Genomic DNA, 20,653 nt, shown 5'->3' on the forward strand with positions numbered 1-20,653 from the left:
TTATGAACTGTTATTACTACAACATTTGTAATGTTTGCTGGAGAAAACCATATATTCACCTAAAGTTCTAAATTGTTTGCCGTGGGACACTGATCTTACTTACCAACCAACCTTGTGACAATTAACCTGTTATGCTTACACCAGATTAGCTCTAATTAACTCAACCAATATAAAATAACCATATCAAGCTAATGGCATTCTTTCTCAGAAAAAAATTATTTTATAAGAAAAATAAAATAACTAACAAATTAGCTTTAAAACACAACACATTTTCCTCAATATTTCATTCCGTCCCCCATCTCAGGCAGGAGGCAGCACAGTGGACCACCCCAGCCCCTCATACCTCGGCGATGATGGGATACACCTGCTCCATGCACAGGGAGATGATGCTGGGGAGGAAGGGCTTGAACACCTGGCCAGGCTCCTGGACCACCACCTGCAGGATCTTCAGGAACTTCTCAACTACCCGGCAGCCAGTACTGCCTTCGTGGAGGATGCTCTCGGCCAACTGTTCTCTGCAGACAGAGAAAGCACACAGTAGCCAAGAAAATGTTTCTCTGGGGAGCAGTATGAAAACCAACACTTGTGGCAAGTGAAGGAAAGGAGCAGAAAGTCCCACACTTTGTAGCCAGGTCGCACCACTTCTCACGTGGAGTCTGAAAACCTTGGACACAGTGGGTCTGTGGTTACCTGGTAAACATATTGAGGAAAGTCTGTATGATCTGCTCAGTGAAAGGCACGCCCATCTGTACTCTAAGGCCTCGAAACAGAGTGAGGAAGAAACTCAGCATCTCATCAGTCACATCTAAATAAAGGGACAAAGCAAATGATCAGAGGCACGTACACAGGGATAAACAGAAGCCCTTGGCTTGATGCACTTCCTTCTGCAATCTGCACTATCCTTTCTCTTTAATTTCCCCAACACCATCACAGCCAATGACGGAAAGTGGGAAATGATTATGGATGTGCTGAGAAAACATCTCTGGTACAGAGAACTCTGCCTGATGGCTCACGATAGGAAAAGAAGGTCATCTCGAAGCCGCCCTCACTGCCCAGCACCCAGCGCCATGCAGAATTCTCACTGCAGGTGGGTTATTCTGTACTCGCTGATGCAACTACTGAACTGGGTCAGCCCCTGAGGGCTTCAGCCACTTCTCTATGACTGGTAATCTGCAGTTGGGTCCAGGGTCAAGTGGCTGAAAGTGGACAGTAAGGGTGTACTCAGATTGCATGGCCCTGGGCTATTAAATAGATTAACTGCAGAAAATACTGGTTACATTTAGTGTGGCTCCACTTCCAGATCTAAACAATCATCTTGTACAGTACGTTCTGGCTTGAACTGCACACACTCAGGGGCAATCGGTGAACATCTGCTGACTGAGAAGCCCTGGATATTTCTCTCATAAGACTGACAAGACCACTGTAAGTGGTCATGAGAGCCAGGCGAGTACATCCAGAGACCCAGAGAGAGCCTCTCTGAGTGACAGTGACAGTGTGCGGAGGTGAAGCATCCCAGCAAAATCCACCTTGCCGTGTAAGTAAATAAGTGGAGCTATCAGAAAAGTTCTCTGTCCCGCTGCAATGCCCCTCTTACTCCAATCCATTCATGTTCCCAAGCGACTCAGCGACACACGACATCACCGCCCTCCGCCTTCACCATCTAGGCTGACCCCACCGACTGACTTGGCCTGCCCTGCAGAGCTAAGCAGTTACTCTGGTCCTTGTCAGCACCACCCAGCAGTGAGGCCTGCGGCCAGCTCCTACCTGACTGATGGATAAAAGCTGGGAAGAGGGCCAGGGAGACCTGAACGGATTCCTGCAGGGACTGGTAGCAGATCTGTCGGGACTTGGTGGATTCCCCAGAGATATTCTCCACGATATCTTCTAAGACACTAAGTGTCTGGTGGATAATCACTTTGGCTGCAAACCAAGATTAAGTTGCCTGTTATGACTTGTCTGAGGATAAAGCAGGGTAAGAGGGAACACAGGGAAGGGGAAGAAACCTGCAAAGTTATTCAGAGGACAATCACACAGAAGTCTCTCTTGACTGAGTTATCACTCTCTCTTTGTATCTCTCTTTCTACATCCTTTTCTTCCTTTTTTGTTCCCTTTTTACTGTCAGAACTCCAGTTGCCTGCCAGCCAGCCTGCTCAGTTTTTTGCCTCTATTCTGCCTCTATCCACCTGAAACATGTCCACAGAGAAGATGAAAGGTCCCTCAGGTTAGGTGCCTTGCACTTAATCAAGACTGTAAGATGGTGAATAGACCAGTGAGAATGTTAAGTGTCACAAGGTAATCACCACAGGCAAGAATGGACACATGCAGATCAAACACCCTCCTTGAACTGCAGACATGGCTCCAGCCCGGTAATCCACACAAGCACCGGCCATGCACATCTACTGCTGCTGTGTTAAGGAATAAACTGCCTGATCAATCCTTGGTCTATTGGGCCTGAGGGCCTGAAAAAATACATATAATTATTGTTATTATGTTGCATTATATTATATTGTAATATATATTGTATTATATGTTACTGACAATAAATACTTCTAACAATCCCCTGATGTAAGAGCTCACTGATGACTCCATATAGCACACAGGGGAAACAGAGGCAGTGGCTAGCAAACAGGCAGGATCTCAGAGGACAGAGCAAGGGCCTGGGTCAGAGGGGCCTGGATGTGAATTGCATGTGGTCAACACAGCTACACATGGGGGCAGGATCCTCATCGGTACACCAGGGTTGGCCAATAGCTCCCACCTTTGCAGGGTTGCTGTGAGGATTAGAGACAAGGTTCAGAATGATTCTCGCAAAGCACCTGACGTATCAGGAGATCCAGCACAGGAAGCTGTCACCATTCCCCAGCACCTGTGGGGTTTCTCTTCCCACCGGCTGCCTCAAGAAGCCCCACAGGGCTCAGCCTGAGCTTGACAGACTCGACCCTGGCGGAGCTCCAGAGGAGGAACTGGAGCTGGGCTGAGAGCCAGCCTCCACCTGCTAGGGCTCTCCGGGTGGCGCTGACCCCCAGAGCCCACCAGCCTCTGTGAGGGCTGCAGCAGCTTCCAGGGAAGGGGACAGCAGAAGGAATCCAGGCTTTAGAGGTGCTTGGGACCGGGTTTGACTCCTGACCCTGCTTATTCTGAATCTCGGTTTCCTCATCTGAAAACGTGGAGAGATGACACCACCTCACTCATAGGACGGGGCATGAAAGAAGACAATGGCTCACAACAGGCCTGGTCCACTCAAGGCTAGTTACAGGGATGCTAGACACTGAGCTCCTGAAGAAGCCATTCACTCACAACACTACCAGCACACGGACGCTCACTAAGCCAGAAAACTGCACCTGGCAGACACTTCCCCAAGAACACACAAGGCATAGGAAAGGCAAACAGAGTCAAGAGACCAAAATCTGACCTCTGATGTGAGCGTATTTAAACAAGAACCAAGATTTATTCACAAAAATGTGCAAGTGGAAAACTAAAAGCACAATTAAATATGTAATAATAGGAAAATGGATTAAATATGCAAAAATAGGAAATATGTAAATTGGTACTTCCACAGGATAGGATGTTATAAAACCATTAAAAACACTGCTTTCAAGAAGAAAGGCTAATTAATAATATTTTTTTAAAAGGTGGGGGGGCGCTTCCTTGGTGGTGCAGTGGATAAGAATCCACCCGCCAATGCAGGGGACAGGGGTTCAATCCCTGGTCCGGGAAGATCCCACATGCCACGGAGCAACTAAGCCCGTGCGCCACAACTACTGAGCCTGCGCACTACAGCCCACGAGCCACAACCACTGAGCCCGCAAGCCACAACTACTGAAGCCCACGCACCTAGAGCCCGTGTTCCAAAACAAGAGAAGCCACTGCAATGAGACCTGCGCACCACAATGAAGAGTAGCCTCCGCTCGCCACAACTAAAGAAAGCCTGTGCTCAGCAACCAAGACCCAACACAGCCAAAAATAAATAAATAAACAAACTAATTAATTAATTTAAAAAAAAAGAAGAAGAAGAAGAAAGGGGCAATGTGGTGAAGAGCAACGGGTCTGGAGCCAGTCAGACCTAAATCACACTCCTGACGCCACCACTTTCCCTGTGATCCAGAGCAACGTACACCTGCCAGGCCTGGGGTGGGGGATAGGGGGTACGGGATACCTTTATTGTGGAGAGATTGGCAGACACCCTGAACCTGGTGGTCACACTGAGCATCGCCAATAATGGGATAAACAGAAGCAATGCAGTGGAAGTACACATCACTACCTGGGTGGTATTCCTGCCAAAAACTACTAGAAACAACCAGACAGAATAAGATTATGGGACTTTCTACAAGAAAACAGGTCCAGACGCTTTAAAAATGTCAATGTCGTGACAAACAAAAACTAGGAATATTTTTCTTTATTAAGAAACTAAAGAGATGTGACAATCAAATGTAACTCATGATCCTTGAAGGTATCCTTTTTTAAAAAGCAAAAAAGGACAGTTTGGTAACAACTAGGGAAAATTTAAATGTGGTCTATGTTATTAAACAACATTACTGTAACCATGTTCCACAGCTTGGCTGGCTGTGTTAATGGTGTTCTGGTTATATAAGAGAATATCTTGTTCTCAAAGATAAAGGTTAAGTACTCAGGGATAAAGTGTTGATGTCACCAACTTCCTTTAAATGGCTCAGTTAAAAAGAAAAAGTGTGTGTGAGGTTGGGGAGAACACAAATGTGGCAAAATATTAACAATTGGTGAATCCTGGTGAAAGATACCAGTTTCTCATTTACTTAATCTTTCTTTTTTAAAAATTTTTTTATTGAAATATAGTTGATTTACAATGTTGTTTTAGTTGGAATGGGGGTTTAACTCTGTTTTACTACCATGTATTTTCTTGGCTGCTTTGGGTCTTCGTTGCTGTACGTGGGCTTTTTCTCTAGTTGCGGCAAGCGGGAGCTACTCTTTGTTACAATGCGTGAGCTCCTCATTGTGGTGGCTTCTCTTGTTGAGGAGCACAGGCTCTAGGCACGTGGGCTTCAGTAGTTGCAGCAAGCAAGCTCAGTAGTTGTGGCTCGCGGGGTCTAGAGCACAGGCTCAGTAGTTGTGGCGCACGGGCTTAGTTGCTCTGCAGCATGTGGGATCTTCCCGGACCAGGGCTCGAACCCCTGTCCCCTGCGTTGGCAGGAGGATTCTTAACCACTGCGCCACCAAGGAAGTCCCTCGTTTACTTAATCTTTTAACTGTTCTGTAGGTTTGGAAAGTTTTCAAAGTATAAAGTTAGGATAGGAAAAACTTTCCAGCCTTCATTTCACCACTTGTAGAATGAGGATGATAAGACATAGCTCAAAGGGCTATAGGGAAAGCTAGATGAAATAACGTATATAAAGTTCCCAGCCCAGTGCCTGGGACAGAGTACACACTCAACAAATGTTAACTATGTTTTTCATTACATTTACTGTGGAAATCATTATGCTATTCAGCAAATATTTCCTCACATGGTGGCAATCACACTTCCCACTTCCTCTGAAGTTAAGCCCTGGCCATATAACCATTCACTGTCCAATGAAATGGGAGTGGAAATGACAAGCATCACTTCTAGGCAAGAGCTTTAAGAACCACTGCACAATTCGCCATGTTCCTTTCCCAACCTAAGCAAAGACTACAACCGAGCCATCATCAGCCTGGGTCCCCGAGTGACTTGAACAAGAACAACCTCCTCAAACCTCTGACGCAAGCTGGACATATAGTAAAAGCAAGAAAATAGATGTTTTCCCTGCATTTAAGCCCCTAAGCTTTGGGGGTGTTTGGTACCACATAGCATAACCCAGCTTATGCTACCTGATATAAGTACATGCAAGATAAAGTGAGAAAAGACCATTAAGCTTTATAAAACATGATTCCACAATAGCTGTATGGAACCCCTAGGCAGGTTACTTGATCTTCACATACCTTAGTTTCCTCATGGATAAAATCAGGATAATTAACAGTACCTAACTCATAAAGCTGATACTAGAATTAGATGAATTACTCAATGTAAAACACTTAGAACGAGGATCAGACAAATACCAGACTTTGAAGGTTGATGTTGGCACAGCCAGAGATTTGATGAGGATGTAAGATCGCCAAGGCAAGAGCCTGGCACACAGGATGCCCTCACTAAGCCAGCCATTCTTATGCAGCTATATAACTATAAAATATTCTTACAAGTAGAAAAGGGAAGACAATGAGGAATTAAACCTTAGCTAGACCAGGAGTCAGGACAGGTCTGCAGGGGGAGCTATCATGCCCCACCACGTATTATTGTCAGTTACTACAAATAGGAAGGTGTTGCCTACTTATCCCGCAGGAAGAAGAAAATTATTCTCCCACCTGAAGACAGTCCAGCCAATCACAGACTGTAGCAGCCTAACCAGTGAGAAGTCTTTATACTTTGGATTCCCAGGTTCCTCCAATGGACTCTGGTTATTACAGCCCCTAGCAACTCCCCTTTCTACCCTATAAAAGCAAGTGCCCCTTCCTAGTTCTTTGGATTTGCCTGTGGTCTGCCGTAGTCCTCATATCCTGAGAACTGCAATTCCTCTGGCTATTCCTGAATAAACTCACTTTTGCTGGTAAAATAATTGGCTATTACGGTATATTATTATTAAGGTTGACAACAATAAGACGGTTAAAAAGGTTACTTTCTAAAATACTAAAAATGGTGAGATTTAAGAGTTTCTTTTTCCATCTGTATACCATTCTAGTATTTTTGTACAATTAGTATATGTTAATATTTCTAATTATAAAAGTAATGCTTTTTTTAAAGAATGTTGAGTACATATGACTAACATTTCACAAAGCATTTTTGTTGACATCAGCAATGTTCTATTATTTTCTTTCTGTGAAAATAGACTGTATTTTCAAAATATTTCTTTAATATTTGTTATTTCAGGAAGATTTTTCAGAGAAAGCTGATGCCTTCTACTTGAACTATTGAGTTCTCTTGATTCTTTTTTTCCCTCCTCCTTTAATATAAACAATCAAACTTGAATATACCAAGCTCTTTCAAAGCCTCTTAAATATATTTGGAGAAAGGTTAGAAACGGTTTCAAAAGATAGTTTCATGTTTCCCAGTGCGTAGAAGTGAACTGCTTTGACTGCTTATACAAGTATCTGAAATGGATCAAGAATCACTGTAGGATGTTTACCCACGGAAGGCATCATCAAATAATGCCTTTAAATGGATGTTTTCCTTATTTTGGACATTTTAAATAAGAGATGGGGGCAACCTGCATTCAGGAAATAGGTTCATCTGATGTGCTCACTGAATTCCACAGGTGAGCAGGATTCTACCCCCGAGTCCGACTCTGCTGCTTAGCAGCTGCGTGACTGTGGACAGATGAATTCACCCATGAGCCCCAGATGCAAATCCCATCTGCCACAAAGAAAGAATGATGCCTGCCCTACCTATCTCCCCAGGCTGTCCCTGCCTAGGGGCCACTTACTGTCATCCAGGGGCATCTTCCTCTGCGGGGCGACAGCATTGGGCTTCAGGTTGTGATAATCCCGGGAGAGTGCGGAGATGAGGCTGGCATGGTTGATGGAGCGCACAGGCCACTGCTGCTCATTCTCTGGGAGGTTTGGCCATGGAAGCAGCAGGATATTAGAGAGGGCTCGGCACACCAACACCTGAGCCTGGAAGAGACCCCAAGGCATCCATCAGAAGTTTACGAGCAATGTGGGCAGCAGAGGGGCTGTGCCTGACACAACCTTCAATACCTACCGCACACAGTGAGCTCAGGCCTCAGGCTCCTTTCTTAAAACCTGGGCCTGGGACTTTGGTCCAACTCAGATAATCCACGGAGAAAAGAGAAACTGAGGCAAAAACACCAAATCTGGGTCTAGCACATCTCAGGGCCAGCCTCAACAATCACTCTTAGTGCTGACACTTCCCCTCTAAGTCAGTACTTGAAGCATTACAGAGGGAGAAATCACAGACACTGAATCCAACCTGTCCCTCAGCTGCCGGCTTCTGACACCCTCTGAGAAGCTACTCAGAACAGTGCTGGTAAGAGTCTCTTACAGTCAATGTGCCCTTGGCGTCAAGTCAGAAGCAATACACTCACATCCCAGGTGCTTTTAACTAACTGCTTTGACTCCCCTATGACCCCACCCCCTTTTTGTTGTTTTTAAACTTCTAGCCTGAGCCTCCCGGAGGATTTTAGGAGAATATACTTGTCTGGAGTGTCTCAACCCTAAGAAAACAAACATTTAACAACAAAAGCAGACTGTTTTAAACCAGAAAGAATGCAAAGAGGACTCTCCCAACACCAGCCAAACTGCCGGCTCTCAAAGCAGCACCATCTCCATGCCTCTTGGGAGGAACACTGTATGTGTGAATCAGCACACTGTGTTAGGAAGGTCATGCCAGAGAGCACTGAGGCCGCATCGGTGCCACGCATATAAGAAATCCATCGATGTTGGCACAGCCTGTAAGCTCTAAGTGCAAAAAGAAAAGCTAGACTCTTCTTCCTCAGCTTCCCTGAGCCTGAGCCACACGGCTCTGGGGACCCCAGGGTAGCCCTGAGGCCTCACCTTATCAACCAGCCGCTGGGCAGAGGCATCGGTGATTCTGTTGAATACTTTCTGTACTGCGGGGATGCTGATCAGAAAGACGGGCCGCACAGTGGTGGCCAGTGAGACCAGTAAATGGCACGCAGATAGCAGCAATTTGTCTTGGACCTGGAGAGGGAAGAGGACATGATATGTCAGCTCACGACATCTCCTGTGAGACTGGTTATTAGAAGAACTTAGTGAGGCAGCCACGAGCTAAATATGGTTCTTGGATGCGAAAGTATACCACCTAGGCTCTGGCTCAAAGAACTTTTCCTATAATGACACCCAGCAACAAGGCATCCTCTTCCTTGCCACATCCATAGCTCCTGCCCTCAAGCCAGGACCACCCCCCCCACGCCGCCCCCCCAGTTCCTCCCATTCTCAGTCACCGGCATCTTTGAGCTCAGTCACTTCTCAGCTCAAGAATCTACAGTGGCTCCCGTCAGCTCTTAAATCACATGGCAAACTCCTTGGCATATCATTCAAACAGCTGGGGATTGTTCATCTCACTCTTCTTGCTCCAATCAAGCCAAGATCTCTCCACGCGCCCCCTCGCTTTCTACACTCCATCAATCGCACCAGGCTCACCTACTTCCTTCACCTCAACATGCCAATCAAAACCTTGGTTCACATACCATTCTATCCCTTTCAAATTAGCAAAAGAGAAGACTCTTTGAAAACAGGACCTAATGCTAGTAAGACTGTGGTGAAAACAACACACCAAAGAGTCAGTGGCATGCAGAATAATTTAGGAAAAAAAATTACATAACTTCCTAGAACCACAAAATATCCCTAACTTTTAACCCTATAATCCCACTTATTCTAAGAAAACTACCTAAAAGGACAAAGCTACATTCATGAGTACACACATTTCAGAGTTATTCATTACAGAGTGACTTTTTATCAAGTGGAGGCAACGTAAAATACCAGCAATGGGTAGGTAAGTTTTGAAACAACCCCTCACAGGGTATCATAACTCATTTACAATTACAAACACAACAAAAATTTACAGAAAACAATACACTGTTCTGTTAATAGTGGTACAGGATGCCATGTATGATTAAAACTACCCCACCCCCCCAAAAAAAAGAAAGAAAAGAAAAAAAGTATATGCTTTAGAAATATAAGTTGGTGGTCTTCTTGGAGGACGACTTAGAATCTATCAAATTTTACATGGATATAACCTTCGACCCAGCAATTACACTTCTAGGAATCTACCCTGCAAGGATGTACACACAAGGATCTAATTTCCATCAACAGAAAAATCGTTATACACCCCCACTACAGAACAGCATTGGTCAATTTGAAAAACTGAACTTGCTTGACACGTCTCTGAGGCATACTGTTAAGCAAAAGAAGATATCTGAAGATATCTCTCCAACTATCTACAAACTTTTACGTACGCAGTATGTGAAAACAGGAAAAAGTCTGAAAGATATACAACAATCTGTTGACAGTGCTTCCTTTGGAAAGGAAAATGCTTTGAAGGTAGGGATTAAAGAGTACCATAATTTTTTAGTCTGTATATTTGAACAGTATTTTACTTTTTGACAATGAGCATGTATTCATGTGGGACTTAGAGAACCGAAAAAATAGTTATATTTGAATTTATATGGACTACAACTAAAAAGGAACATGAAATGACACATAGTTCTATCACAGCGGTAAGAACTGGGTCTAATGCTTTGTGGTATTTTAATGTTATAATCAATGGGTATATGAACAGAAGGACAGACGTGGAGTTAGAGAAAAGGTGCAGCCTTTGCTGTTTCAAGACCTTGGTGCTGATCAGGGGTGTGACTGCATCCATGGTGGTGGAAATGAGCGTAACAAACTGCTGCGTATTCTGCCGATGAGCCTCACTGCAGTACTGTGCTAGCCAGTGAGAGTAAGCCTGCAGAGCAGCCAGGGACTGAGCGTGCCTGCGAAAGGAGAGAAGACGTGATTTTAAAGGTTATGGTCAAAATACATTATCACTAAACTTTTTTCCACAGGAGGGAAGAATTTCATCCATCACATTTACTATTCTAGGACATGCGTGGAAGTGTGGAAACCATTGATTTGCTCACGTAGTACCTAAAAGTTAAAACCCATCGTCTAAATATTGCCACCACTGCCTGGAACACAGAAGGCAGTTAGTAAATGTCTACCAGATCTCATTCAATCTTTCTGTGACACATGTGAGCTCAGCCGAGAGAACGGTAAATAATAAAAACAGAATCAAAGAACTTAAGTGATAATGTGTTGACTTGGGAACTAGTAAAAATTTTATATCCATAGCTACAAATCAGGATGTAGAAAACTACCAGGAATTACAGCTTTATAAATAAGCATTGATATGAGTCTCTCAAGTTTAAGCTTCCATCATACCATACATGGTATTTGGCTAGAGGCTTGAAGTAGCAAAGACTATGTTTGGACTATGTTTGCACACACAACAAAATATACATCATAAAAGCTCACAATTCATCAGATAATAATCAATCTTTTTACAAGTGAGGCAGTTGTCTCAGAGCTTACAAAACACCAGATCTTCTAATAAACCTAAATGGGTTATTTCTCCCTTTTCTGAAAAAATTAGTAAGTAATCTTGGGGTGATACTTTAAGACTCTAAATAAATATACCATTCCCCAACAAACACCCATTGAGGAACCCTGCCTAAATCATTCTTACACTGGTGGTTGCAAACTAGTGGTTTTTCTTTCTTTTTCTGTTCATTAGCTGTATTCTTCTGTAAAAAACAGCTTTCCCTCCCTGATCTTTTTCTTTCTTTTAAATCATATGGATGCTTTATATTCAATATGTTGTAACTCATTATCATCCTCATTCTTTCTTGATGATCACAATGTCAAGTCTGACCAGGAAAAACCCTTTCATGCTAGCCCCCACGTCCTTTTCATATGTTCCTAACCTTCCTTACTGACTCAACAAGATTCTCCAGGGTCAACCTGCCCCAGACTTGGAGCATTTCTCCAAGGAACTCTGGTTCCTTTTGATGGAGAATGTATTTTAGAAACCAAGAGCCTGAGTACCAGAGGTAGCATTGCTACTGGAGTGTCACTGCTTCTAGGACCTTTCAGTGGATGTAGCTAGGTTATAGGCAGACACTATTTAAAAATCAAACTCAGTATCAACAATCCCAGGGCAAACTGACCTCAAGTGCCTCTAGATATGATGCAAGAAGGACATGTCATCTCCTATACAGTATCCTTGCTAAAATGTTTAACCTCAATCGAATACAGAGAAAAACAACTACACAAATCCAGATTAAGATTTTCTTAAAAAAAAAAAAAACCAAAAATCAGTAGGATCTGGATCTCCAGAAAGCCAGTCTCTCTCTCCACCCCACCCCTCCCAAACATGCACAATTTGGGGAACTGGTCTAGGCTACAGGAGACACACATAATGTGTGATTCATTAGTTAGAACTCAGATCCAGAAAATGTACGTCTATAGATATATATGTAAAAAGGACATTCTTGGGACAATTAGGGAAATTTGCATAGGGAATATATATACATATACACTTAAAAATAGGAGACATACTTACTGACATTACTGTATCTATGAAAGTTTTTGAGTGTTGATAATGGTATTATGGTTACATAGGAGAATGTTCCTAGGAGATACATGCTGAAGGATATACATGTGAAGTGATGTGTTGTCTGCAATTTATTTTCAAACAGTTCACACACAAAAAATGTATGTGTGTGCACTTGTGTACACAGAGAGAAGCACAAGAAAAAAAAAACAGCAGGGCTTCCCTGATGGGGCAGTGGTTAAGAATCCGCCTGCCAATGCAGGGGACACGGGTTCGAACCCTGGTCCGGGAAGATCCCACATGCCGCAGAACAACTAAGCCTGTGCGCCACAGCTACTGAGCCTGTGCTCTAGAGCCCGCGAGCCACAACTACTGAGCCCACGTGCCACAGCTACTGAACCGATGCATCTAGAGATCGTGCTCCACAACAAGAGAAGCCACCACAATGAGAAACCTGGCAGTGCAACGAAGAGTAGCTCGCCACAACTAGAGAAAGCCTGCATGCAGCAATGAAGACCCAATGCAGCCAAAAATAAATAAATAAATAAATAAAATTTATTTTTTAAAAAAAACAGCAAATGTGGCAAAATATTTATCATTGATGAATCTAGCTTGAGAGTACAGTATATGGGTGTTCATTCTATTTTCCCCTTTTCTATAGATTTGAACTTTCTCAAAATAAGTTAGGTAAGAAAAGGTACTAAGTACCTTAAAGTAAGAAAATATTGGGAATTTGATATTCATAGTGACAAAGCAGTTATTTTGTATTTTATCTTTAGAATCCATTGATCAAAAAGTAAGTACCAAAAGTAAGGAGGAAGACATCAAAGTGCGTCTTGGGGTGGGAGGGGGCGGGTTCCTAAGAATTTCAATCAATCTATCAAACTTACAGAGCTCCTTAAAGGCTGAAGGGAGGAGCTCTAAAACTTCCTGAAATTGTGTTCAAGGCGTGTTTATGAGCAAATTAGCACTTTTCTTGGGAGAAGCTTTCTCTAAATTCTCAAAAAGGAAAGCAATATTTAAAAAAAAATTTTTTTTTAAACAACCACAGTAAATAAGACTCTATTATTTATCTAATTTGAAGCTCAAGAATGCTCTAGAACAGGGGTCAGAGACTTTTTCTGCAAAAACCAGAGTATAAATATTTCAGGTTTTATAGGTCATCCACTCTTGTTCAGAACTATTCAACTCTGCCACTGTAGTGCAAAAGCAGCTCATAGATAATACGTAAATGAATGGGCATGGCTGTGTTCCAATATAACTATTTACATAAGCTGGCAGTGGGCTGGATTTGGCACAGGCCATAGCTTGCCAACTCCTGCTCTAGTCTAGAGCAAGCCTTCTGGGCAGTGTAATCTCTGGGATATGGCCCCATCTCCAGTCCCCATTCCTCTATCACTCCCATATGTCACTTTCCTAATGGCTTTTCACCGTCTGTAAAGTTTCTCAAAGTGTGGTCCCTGGATGCCCCGCTTTCAAAATCACTTGAGGTTCTTGTTTAGTATGTAAATACCCGAGGCTTATGCCATCCTGCTACAATCAGAATCTCTGAGGGAATATGTTTCCCAAGCAATTCTCCTGTACCCTGCAGTTTCAGTCACTGGTCTACAGGGTAAGAGTCATGGCATTCAAGGTGAAACACTCAGCCCTAACATGCCTATCCAGCCCCGCCTCCCGCCACACCAACTGCTCACCACATCCCTAACTGTGTGACTCTGGAACACTTCTGTGGCTTGGCTTGTGCTGTTCTTTCCTCCTGAAATGCCTACTCCATATACCTTCTGCTGCCAGCTCTCATCTGCCTGATGAATTCCATTCACTCCAACCACCCCGGCCCTGAGATATCATCAAACAATCTTTCTCTTTCTAGGTTTGGAGGTGGGAGTTTTTCATCTTTTCATGGCAGCCACTACAGTCCCTTTTTATCTGTAAAGTCATTTGGGGCCAGACAACAAAGCCTTTCTGAGAATACACGAACATCTAACTATACTTACACATCAATGAGATCAGGCTTCAATACTGATGGCACGGCAGTCTCAATGTTGTACAATTTTATCTGAGATCCATACAAAGTGACTTTGACCAGCCTGTTGGCAAAGAAGAATATAAGAAAAAACATTCAGTTTATGGACTAAAATAGACAAAATGGACTAGGTACCAAGGTCTCGAGGACTGACTTTTTTTCAATCAAAAAGAATCCAGACCAGGTCTTCAATTTTATCCCAAAGACATAATCTGAGATGTGCATAAAGATTTATATACTAAGATACCAACTAAAGCATTACTTACATTGAAAACAATATAACACAACACAGAGAACATAATGTAATGTAACAATATATACAATAAAAATGATTAGGATAGAAATTTTTATGCTATGTGTATTTTACCACAATAACAAAAATTAGAAAAAAAGTGAATGTTTCAGGCGGATAGGTATATGATAAAGAAAATACAGCAAAATGTTCACTGTAGAATCTATGGGTATTTCCTACACAATTTTTTAACTTTCTGAAGAGTTGAAATGGGGTGGGGGGGAGGGAGGCCACCAAAGTTTCTAAAATAGATTAAGGTATTTTTAACTTCAAGCACAATTCTTTGAGAAGCAAGTTACTGAGCCCACTGGTTGCCCAAGGGCTCACTATGTACCAGTACAAACGAACATTGAATACAATAACTAACAGCCAGCTCTAGTAGGAAAAGGGAAATGCATCTTTCACTAGAGACAGACATTCCTTTCTGAGTAAACATAAACAAACCAATCAAAAAAACTAGAGACCTGGCTAGGTTCTCTCTGTGCTTGCTCTGTAAGGAAACCTGGGAGCAGGTCTGAGGGGGACGCCAGGGAAGATGGTGCATGTTTCTCTCCCCCAATCCAACAGTGAGGAGGGTCTCAAACTTCACTGAGCGTAAGCATCAACTGGGGAACTAATTACAAACGCAGTTCGCTGGTGCTACCCCACAGACTGACTCTGTAGCATTGAGGGGGGTCTGGAAATGTGCATCTTTGAAAAGCAGCCAGGGGACTCTGATGCATGTAGACCATACTCTGAAAAATGCTCCTCTCTGATGGTGGGGAGAAAGCAGGACTTTGTTACAAAACCACAAGCTTGAGCCACAAGTTATGCAGGGCTGGGGAGCAGTCAGAGACGAATTTCCAGTCAGTCAAGGAAAGGAGGGTGAAAGAGCCGAGGGTTCTCAATCTGAAGCCCTAGGAAGCGGGGTGTGGGGGCGCAGGAGCCAGGCATCAAGCCATTCGCCCTCAATAGGAAGACGCCAATGCGCAGCCAGTACTGAACTCTTTAAGCTGCCCCACATTTTTCACGTTCATACAATAAGTGTACAGCTCAGTGGTATTAAATATATTCACAACGTGCTACCACCCCCACCATCCATCTCCATTACGCTTTCATCTTGTAAAACTACACCTCAGTACCCATTAAATAACTCTCCATACCCCCCCCGACCCCGGCAACCAACCTTCTATTTTCTGTCGCTATGGTTCTGACTACTCTAAGCACCTCATATAAATGAAATCATACCGCATGTGACTTTACATTCTGTTTCTTCATTCAACGGCATTCTTTAACGTTGTTCTACACTAAAAATGAACATCTTTTAATATTTCTATGTTTAGCAATCTTAATATTAGGGTTTTTTTATGTAACCTGTAAGTGAAAACACTGCTAATCACAGTGGCTATTAAGATCACATAGCCATAACAAGGAGGCTTCTCTCACACTTTATTCTAAATGAAGACAAAACAGCAAAGTATCTTTACGTACTGAGCCTGAAAACCTAAGCAGTGCAGAAAGATGTATATATTAAGGACCTACAAAATAGCAATCCAGGATCTCTGAACAGTCATTTCACTATGAAGTTGAAATGACTGATGGATATAATATATTGCTTAAGTTTAAATTAAATATAGATTTCAGACAGAAGGACATGTTCTATTCCTACTAACCATCAGCGGAAACAGGCCTAGTGCAGGAAAAAGAACTTGAAGTAGAAGCTCTGTGGTTTGGAAAGAGCACAGTATTTGGACTCAGGAAACTGGTTAAAGTACCTGTGCTCCCACTCATGAACTGTGTGACCTGAGGTAAGGCACTCACCCTCTCTGGGCCAGAATTTACTCAGATAAAATGACAATACCTGTCCCTCAAAGTATAGAATGAAAGAAAATGTACAAAATTACTTTTGAAAATTTCCTACTACTGTATGCTGCTTTTATTATTATTAATCTGGTTTTTCAAGATTTATTTAAAATTCTTAGTTATCGCTGCTTTTAAGCTAAGAGTAATAGTTAAAGAAAAATCTGGCATGCAAGTAATTAGGCTTGAGCCCCAGCTACCCCTCATGTGTTACCAACGATACAGCTACTGGGTAAATGAAAGCACCAGGTGTCTCTCAACTTTTGGCTGGACCCACACCCACCCAGTTTTGATCGAATCAACTCACTGGTTACCTTGAAATGATCTGAAAACCTCCTGTCACTTTTATTTTAAGCATATGACTTTTTAAATGTATGAGTTCATGAGAAGGGAGGGGGCAGACTAGGTAGTAGGAAATGGTCTTCAACAAATGCAGCCGTAAACCCTGTGGGGAACCCTCGAGGAAGAAGTAGTAAAAGGAGCTTGGTGGTGGGAAGGCTGGGATCCACCCCTCAGGGCAGGCTTGGAGGCTGCCCAGCTTCAAATCCTCAGGACCCTAAGAGGACTGGAAAAACCAGTCCCATTCTAAAAGGACCAGAAAAGGTCCCACCTCTGGCCTCTGGCTGCCTACTCAGATAGTGCCTACTGCCTACGTGTTTGTCCTTTTATTAATATGGCTTTCTTCATGTCTCTTTATGACCTCACCTGGTTTCTTCTGAGGTTACTCCTATCTTTAAATATAAGATCGTCTATGAAATAACAGCTTATATTTACTGTTTGCTACATACTAGGCCCTGTGCTCAGTGCCTTACCTCATGTAATTCTCACAATAAACCTACAGGATACTACGTCCACTCCATTTTACAGATGAGGGACCTGAAGTTCAGAGAGGGTCAGTGACTGCTCCACACTCCCCTGTATGTGGCAGAGCCTCAATTCACCTGGTGCCAGAGCAGAGCTGCCTGGCAATAGCTGTTCCTCACACAAGCAGGTAAGCTGAGCTCCATGCTGTAACTGCCCACCCACCTCTCCACCACCGTGAGGGCGTCGCTGAAGCGCACGACGAACACGTCCCCGATGAAGTACTCGGCTAGGCGGCCCACAGCCTGCAGGAGGGAGCTCAGGTCTCGCAGGGAACAGTGCAGCCGCCGGCAGTCGTTCTCTGCTGTGATGTTCAACCTGTGTCCTGGAACATAACACTTCAGATGGTTTTTCAACAGGAAGAACATGCTTTAATTACCGCTACAGATATCTGCTCATCCAGGCGAGCTACATTCAGCAAAACCAATTTTTGAAACATAGCAACCCACAGGCTGCTTCCCAGTACCAAGCAGGGAAACTGGGCAGGCTCCACCTACAGCCAGACCCACATGCACCCCAAGGCCAGAGGGAGAAACAGAGACAACAGATAGCCCGGGCCGTGCTCACATGGACCGATCTGATCCATGACTGGATTCCTCTGGACCCTGTGAGGAATGACATCGCCAATTTCACAGACAAGAAAACACACCCAGGGGGGCCCAGTAACTTGCCTAACATGGGTCGTATTTCCAGGGCAGAGCTAGACTCCTAAGCTAAGTCTATGCAACTCTGCGGGCTTTCTGCAAATGGCCCTGGTGCAGAATGGAGTCTCCATGGGCTGACAGGGTTCAAAGAACAGGGTGCACTCAGCACTCCCCCCCAGGTTCGCAGGTAGCACCGTATGGACCAAAGGCATAGGACTTGGGATTCAGAAGACACAGGTTCCCTGCCACGTGCAAGCTCTGTGCCTCAGAGAGCCCTCTAAGTCTCAGTTTCTTCATCTTTAAAATGGAAGCAAGCGCTACTATCTAATTCACTATAGTAAGGGCTGAATTAGAATGTGTAAAAACCCTATAAACTATAAAACATTATTCAGTGTTTGTCATTAATAATGAATAACAAAGAGCTAGTGATTTTCTAAGGCCTGAAACTTTCCTTCAACATTTCTTCAAGTTGAGCAAGGAGGAAACAAAGATGAAGGACAACAGCATCCTCAATGCAGCCACATCCTTGCCCTTTGGACCCCTCTCCCCACACAGGTCTACAAAATATATTAATTATTGCCAAGCCAGAGAAAGGCTCTCCGTCTGACCAAGTCCTCCTCCTGCATCCAGGAGGAGGGAGGGAGGGGCAGTAACAGTAAGATCACTGCCACAGGGCACCTGCAATCCATCCACTCCCTAAATACTTTTCAAACCTTCTCCTGCCACTGCCACTTCAGGATTTTACTCTGCTGGAGGCAGGAACCTCCCCCCTCCATGGCGCTCCACAGCATCTTCCTAGAACCCAGATCTAAGCACAAAGCTCCCAGCAGGCAAGGTGCCAAACCCTTCTGGGGCTCCCTCTGGCCAAAAGGGAAAATCCCAACCTCCCCAGCTTCAGCTGAGGTCTCTGTGACTTCACCTCCTCCTCCGATCCCACTCTATCACCTGGACCCACTGATGACCCCCTGGTGCCTCGTCTCTGCACCTCTGCACAAGCTGGGGTCTCTGCCTGGAGTCCCCACGTCACTCTCTGGTCACGCACACCTCACGGCCCTCATATAGCCTGCAGGCTCACCTAAGTATCGCCTGTCCTGGAAAGCCTTCCCTCCCCACTCCCCCAACAGAGGGAACTCACTTCCCCTCCTACACCCCCCCAGGGCACTCCGTGCACGTAAGGAGATAAACTACTGATTTATAAGTCTGTCTCCTCACTGACTGTGAACTCCTTCGTGGTGAGGGGCTCTGCCCAGCAGCCAGCACGGCACCTGGTACAGAATGAGTGACCACAGATGTACGACTGAATTTGACACACACAACAGAGAGCTAACTAGAGCAGGAGAGAGAGTCCTGGGGGCCTGAATTTTCTCATACTGCCCTTGGGAGCATTCACTTTACTATGTAAACGTGAATATGGATAAGCGACACTGGTGGAGAAGAAAAAGGAAGGATGACACCTAAGAGACTGGGGGTGAAGCAGCAAGTTCGATGCCTCAGCTCCTACACTGACTTCCAAGTGCTGAGGCTGGAAGAGAGCCTGTGACAGCCCCGAAGGAAGGACAAGAGCCTGGAAAAGGGGACACTGTGACCAGGGTGTTGTTACAGTGGGTCACACCCCAAGGAGCAGAAGAACAAAAGGAAGGGGCAACTCAAGGAGAGAGCCAGTGACAAAGCCGGCCCTGACCTGCCCGATCACCTGTCCGCTTGCAACACTCCCCATGGAGAGCAGAGCCTCGGGGCAGAAACACGGAGTGGGCTTCTCAGCCTCAGGCAGCCCTGCCAAGGCCGCTGGGTGGGAGTCTAAGGAGGGTGGGCCAGCTCCCCTAGTCAGAGCAGGAGGGTGAGCGTCCCACACCTCCAGCCAGAGGAGCCCACAGAATACACAGAACCAAGAAGTGGTTCTGGTCGTGCTTGGTCACATGAGAGGGAAAAATGCCTCTCTCCTCTCCTCTCCCAGTTAACAGGAGTGCCACAGTTACACACCTTCTGAATGTCAAGGATGTTCAGGGTTACTGCTATGTAACTGAAGCCCAGAGTAAACAAAAACCTGTTGTTCCACCTGTATGCAGACAACCAAGGCTTAGGGCTCTGTGGGAAATAAACCCTTAAGAAAAACACACCCTGGAACTGGATGGGGTGGTGGTACAGGCTTCAAAAGAGATGAGGCCAGCTCTCCTTTCAGAGAGCAACGTGGACAGGTTTCGAATCCGCATCAGTGGCCCCTCACGCTCCCTGCACGTACCCATCCTCATCTTCCACCCCATCTCCCACCGAGCTCTACCCTGACGAGTCGGTTTCAACTTATTCACTGTACTAAATACCAAGAACTAGGTACCCTTAGGTACAACCTAAGAACTAGGTTCTTAAATATTTTAAGCATGAAGGAAAACATTCTGTGTTTCTCTTTTAAAATCCAAACCAAAACACCACCCTAAATCATGTTTCCCTGGTAGATAGTCATGAGACAGCTTAAAAGCCATGGTGACCAGGCCTGCCCCTCTTCCCCTTTGGCCCCTGCATCCACACATACATCTGAAGCATGGCCTTCCCCCAGCCTTGCCCCTCCAGCCTCTTCCTGGACACCTCAACTGAATACTGGAGAGCCCAATGCCTCTTGAGGGAGTCTTCCATCTTTGGACAGCTTGGTCAAAAACACAGAGGTCTCCCTATAATTGCTCCTTATTACCCCTGGTCCCACCCTTTGCGGGGAGGAAAACAAGCCTGAGCCTGCTGACACATGACAGTCCTGGGGAGATATGGAGAGAGGGGTCACACTCTTGCCAGTCTCCTCTTGGCTGAAATACACCCCAGGGCCCCTTCCATTCTCTGTGTCACCCTCCCTCGAGAATCCTTGCCATCCTGATCACTCCCCTCTAAAC

General features: G+C 44.6%; 2 protein-coding genes across 5 annotated transcripts in view; both read right to left on the reverse strand.

Moving 5' to 3' along the window:
• The window catches only part of LAT (linker for activation of T cells), a 237,997-nt gene that overhangs the window by 20,923 nt on the left and 196,421 nt on the right, over positions 1 to 20,653 (reverse strand). The gene's annotated exons all lie outside the window — the stretch shown is intronic.
• The window catches only part of XPO6 (exportin 6), a 106,764-nt gene that overhangs the window by 6,230 nt on the left and 79,881 nt on the right, over positions 1 to 20,653 (reverse strand). For all 4 annotated transcript variants that reach the window (XM_004268606.4, XM_033426057.2, XM_049699351.1 and 1 more), the window contains 8 exons: positions 17,299 to 17,458; positions 14,113 to 14,205; positions 10,355 to 10,499; positions 8,557 to 8,703; positions 7,467 to 7,656; positions 1,765 to 1,920; positions 691 to 805; positions 344 to 515 (listed from right to left, as the gene is read on the reverse strand). In XM_004268606.4, coding sequence (XP_004268654.2) covers positions 344 to 515; positions 691 to 805; positions 1,765 to 1,920; positions 7,467 to 7,656; positions 8,557 to 8,703; positions 10,355 to 10,499; positions 14,113 to 14,205; positions 17,299 to 17,458 — 1,178 coding nt within the window. The remainder of the gene's footprint in view (positions 1 to 343; positions 516 to 690; positions 806 to 1,764; positions 1,921 to 7,466; positions 7,657 to 8,556; positions 8,704 to 10,354; positions 10,500 to 14,112; positions 14,206 to 17,298; positions 17,459 to 20,653) is intronic.

Source organism: Orcinus orca, chromosome 16 (assembly GCF_937001465.1).
Source record: "Orcinus orca chromosome 16, mOrcOrc1.1, whole genome shotgun sequence".
In the NCBI taxonomy this organism is placed as follows: Eukaryota; Metazoa; Chordata; class Mammalia; order Artiodactyla; family Delphinidae; genus Orcinus; species Orcinus orca.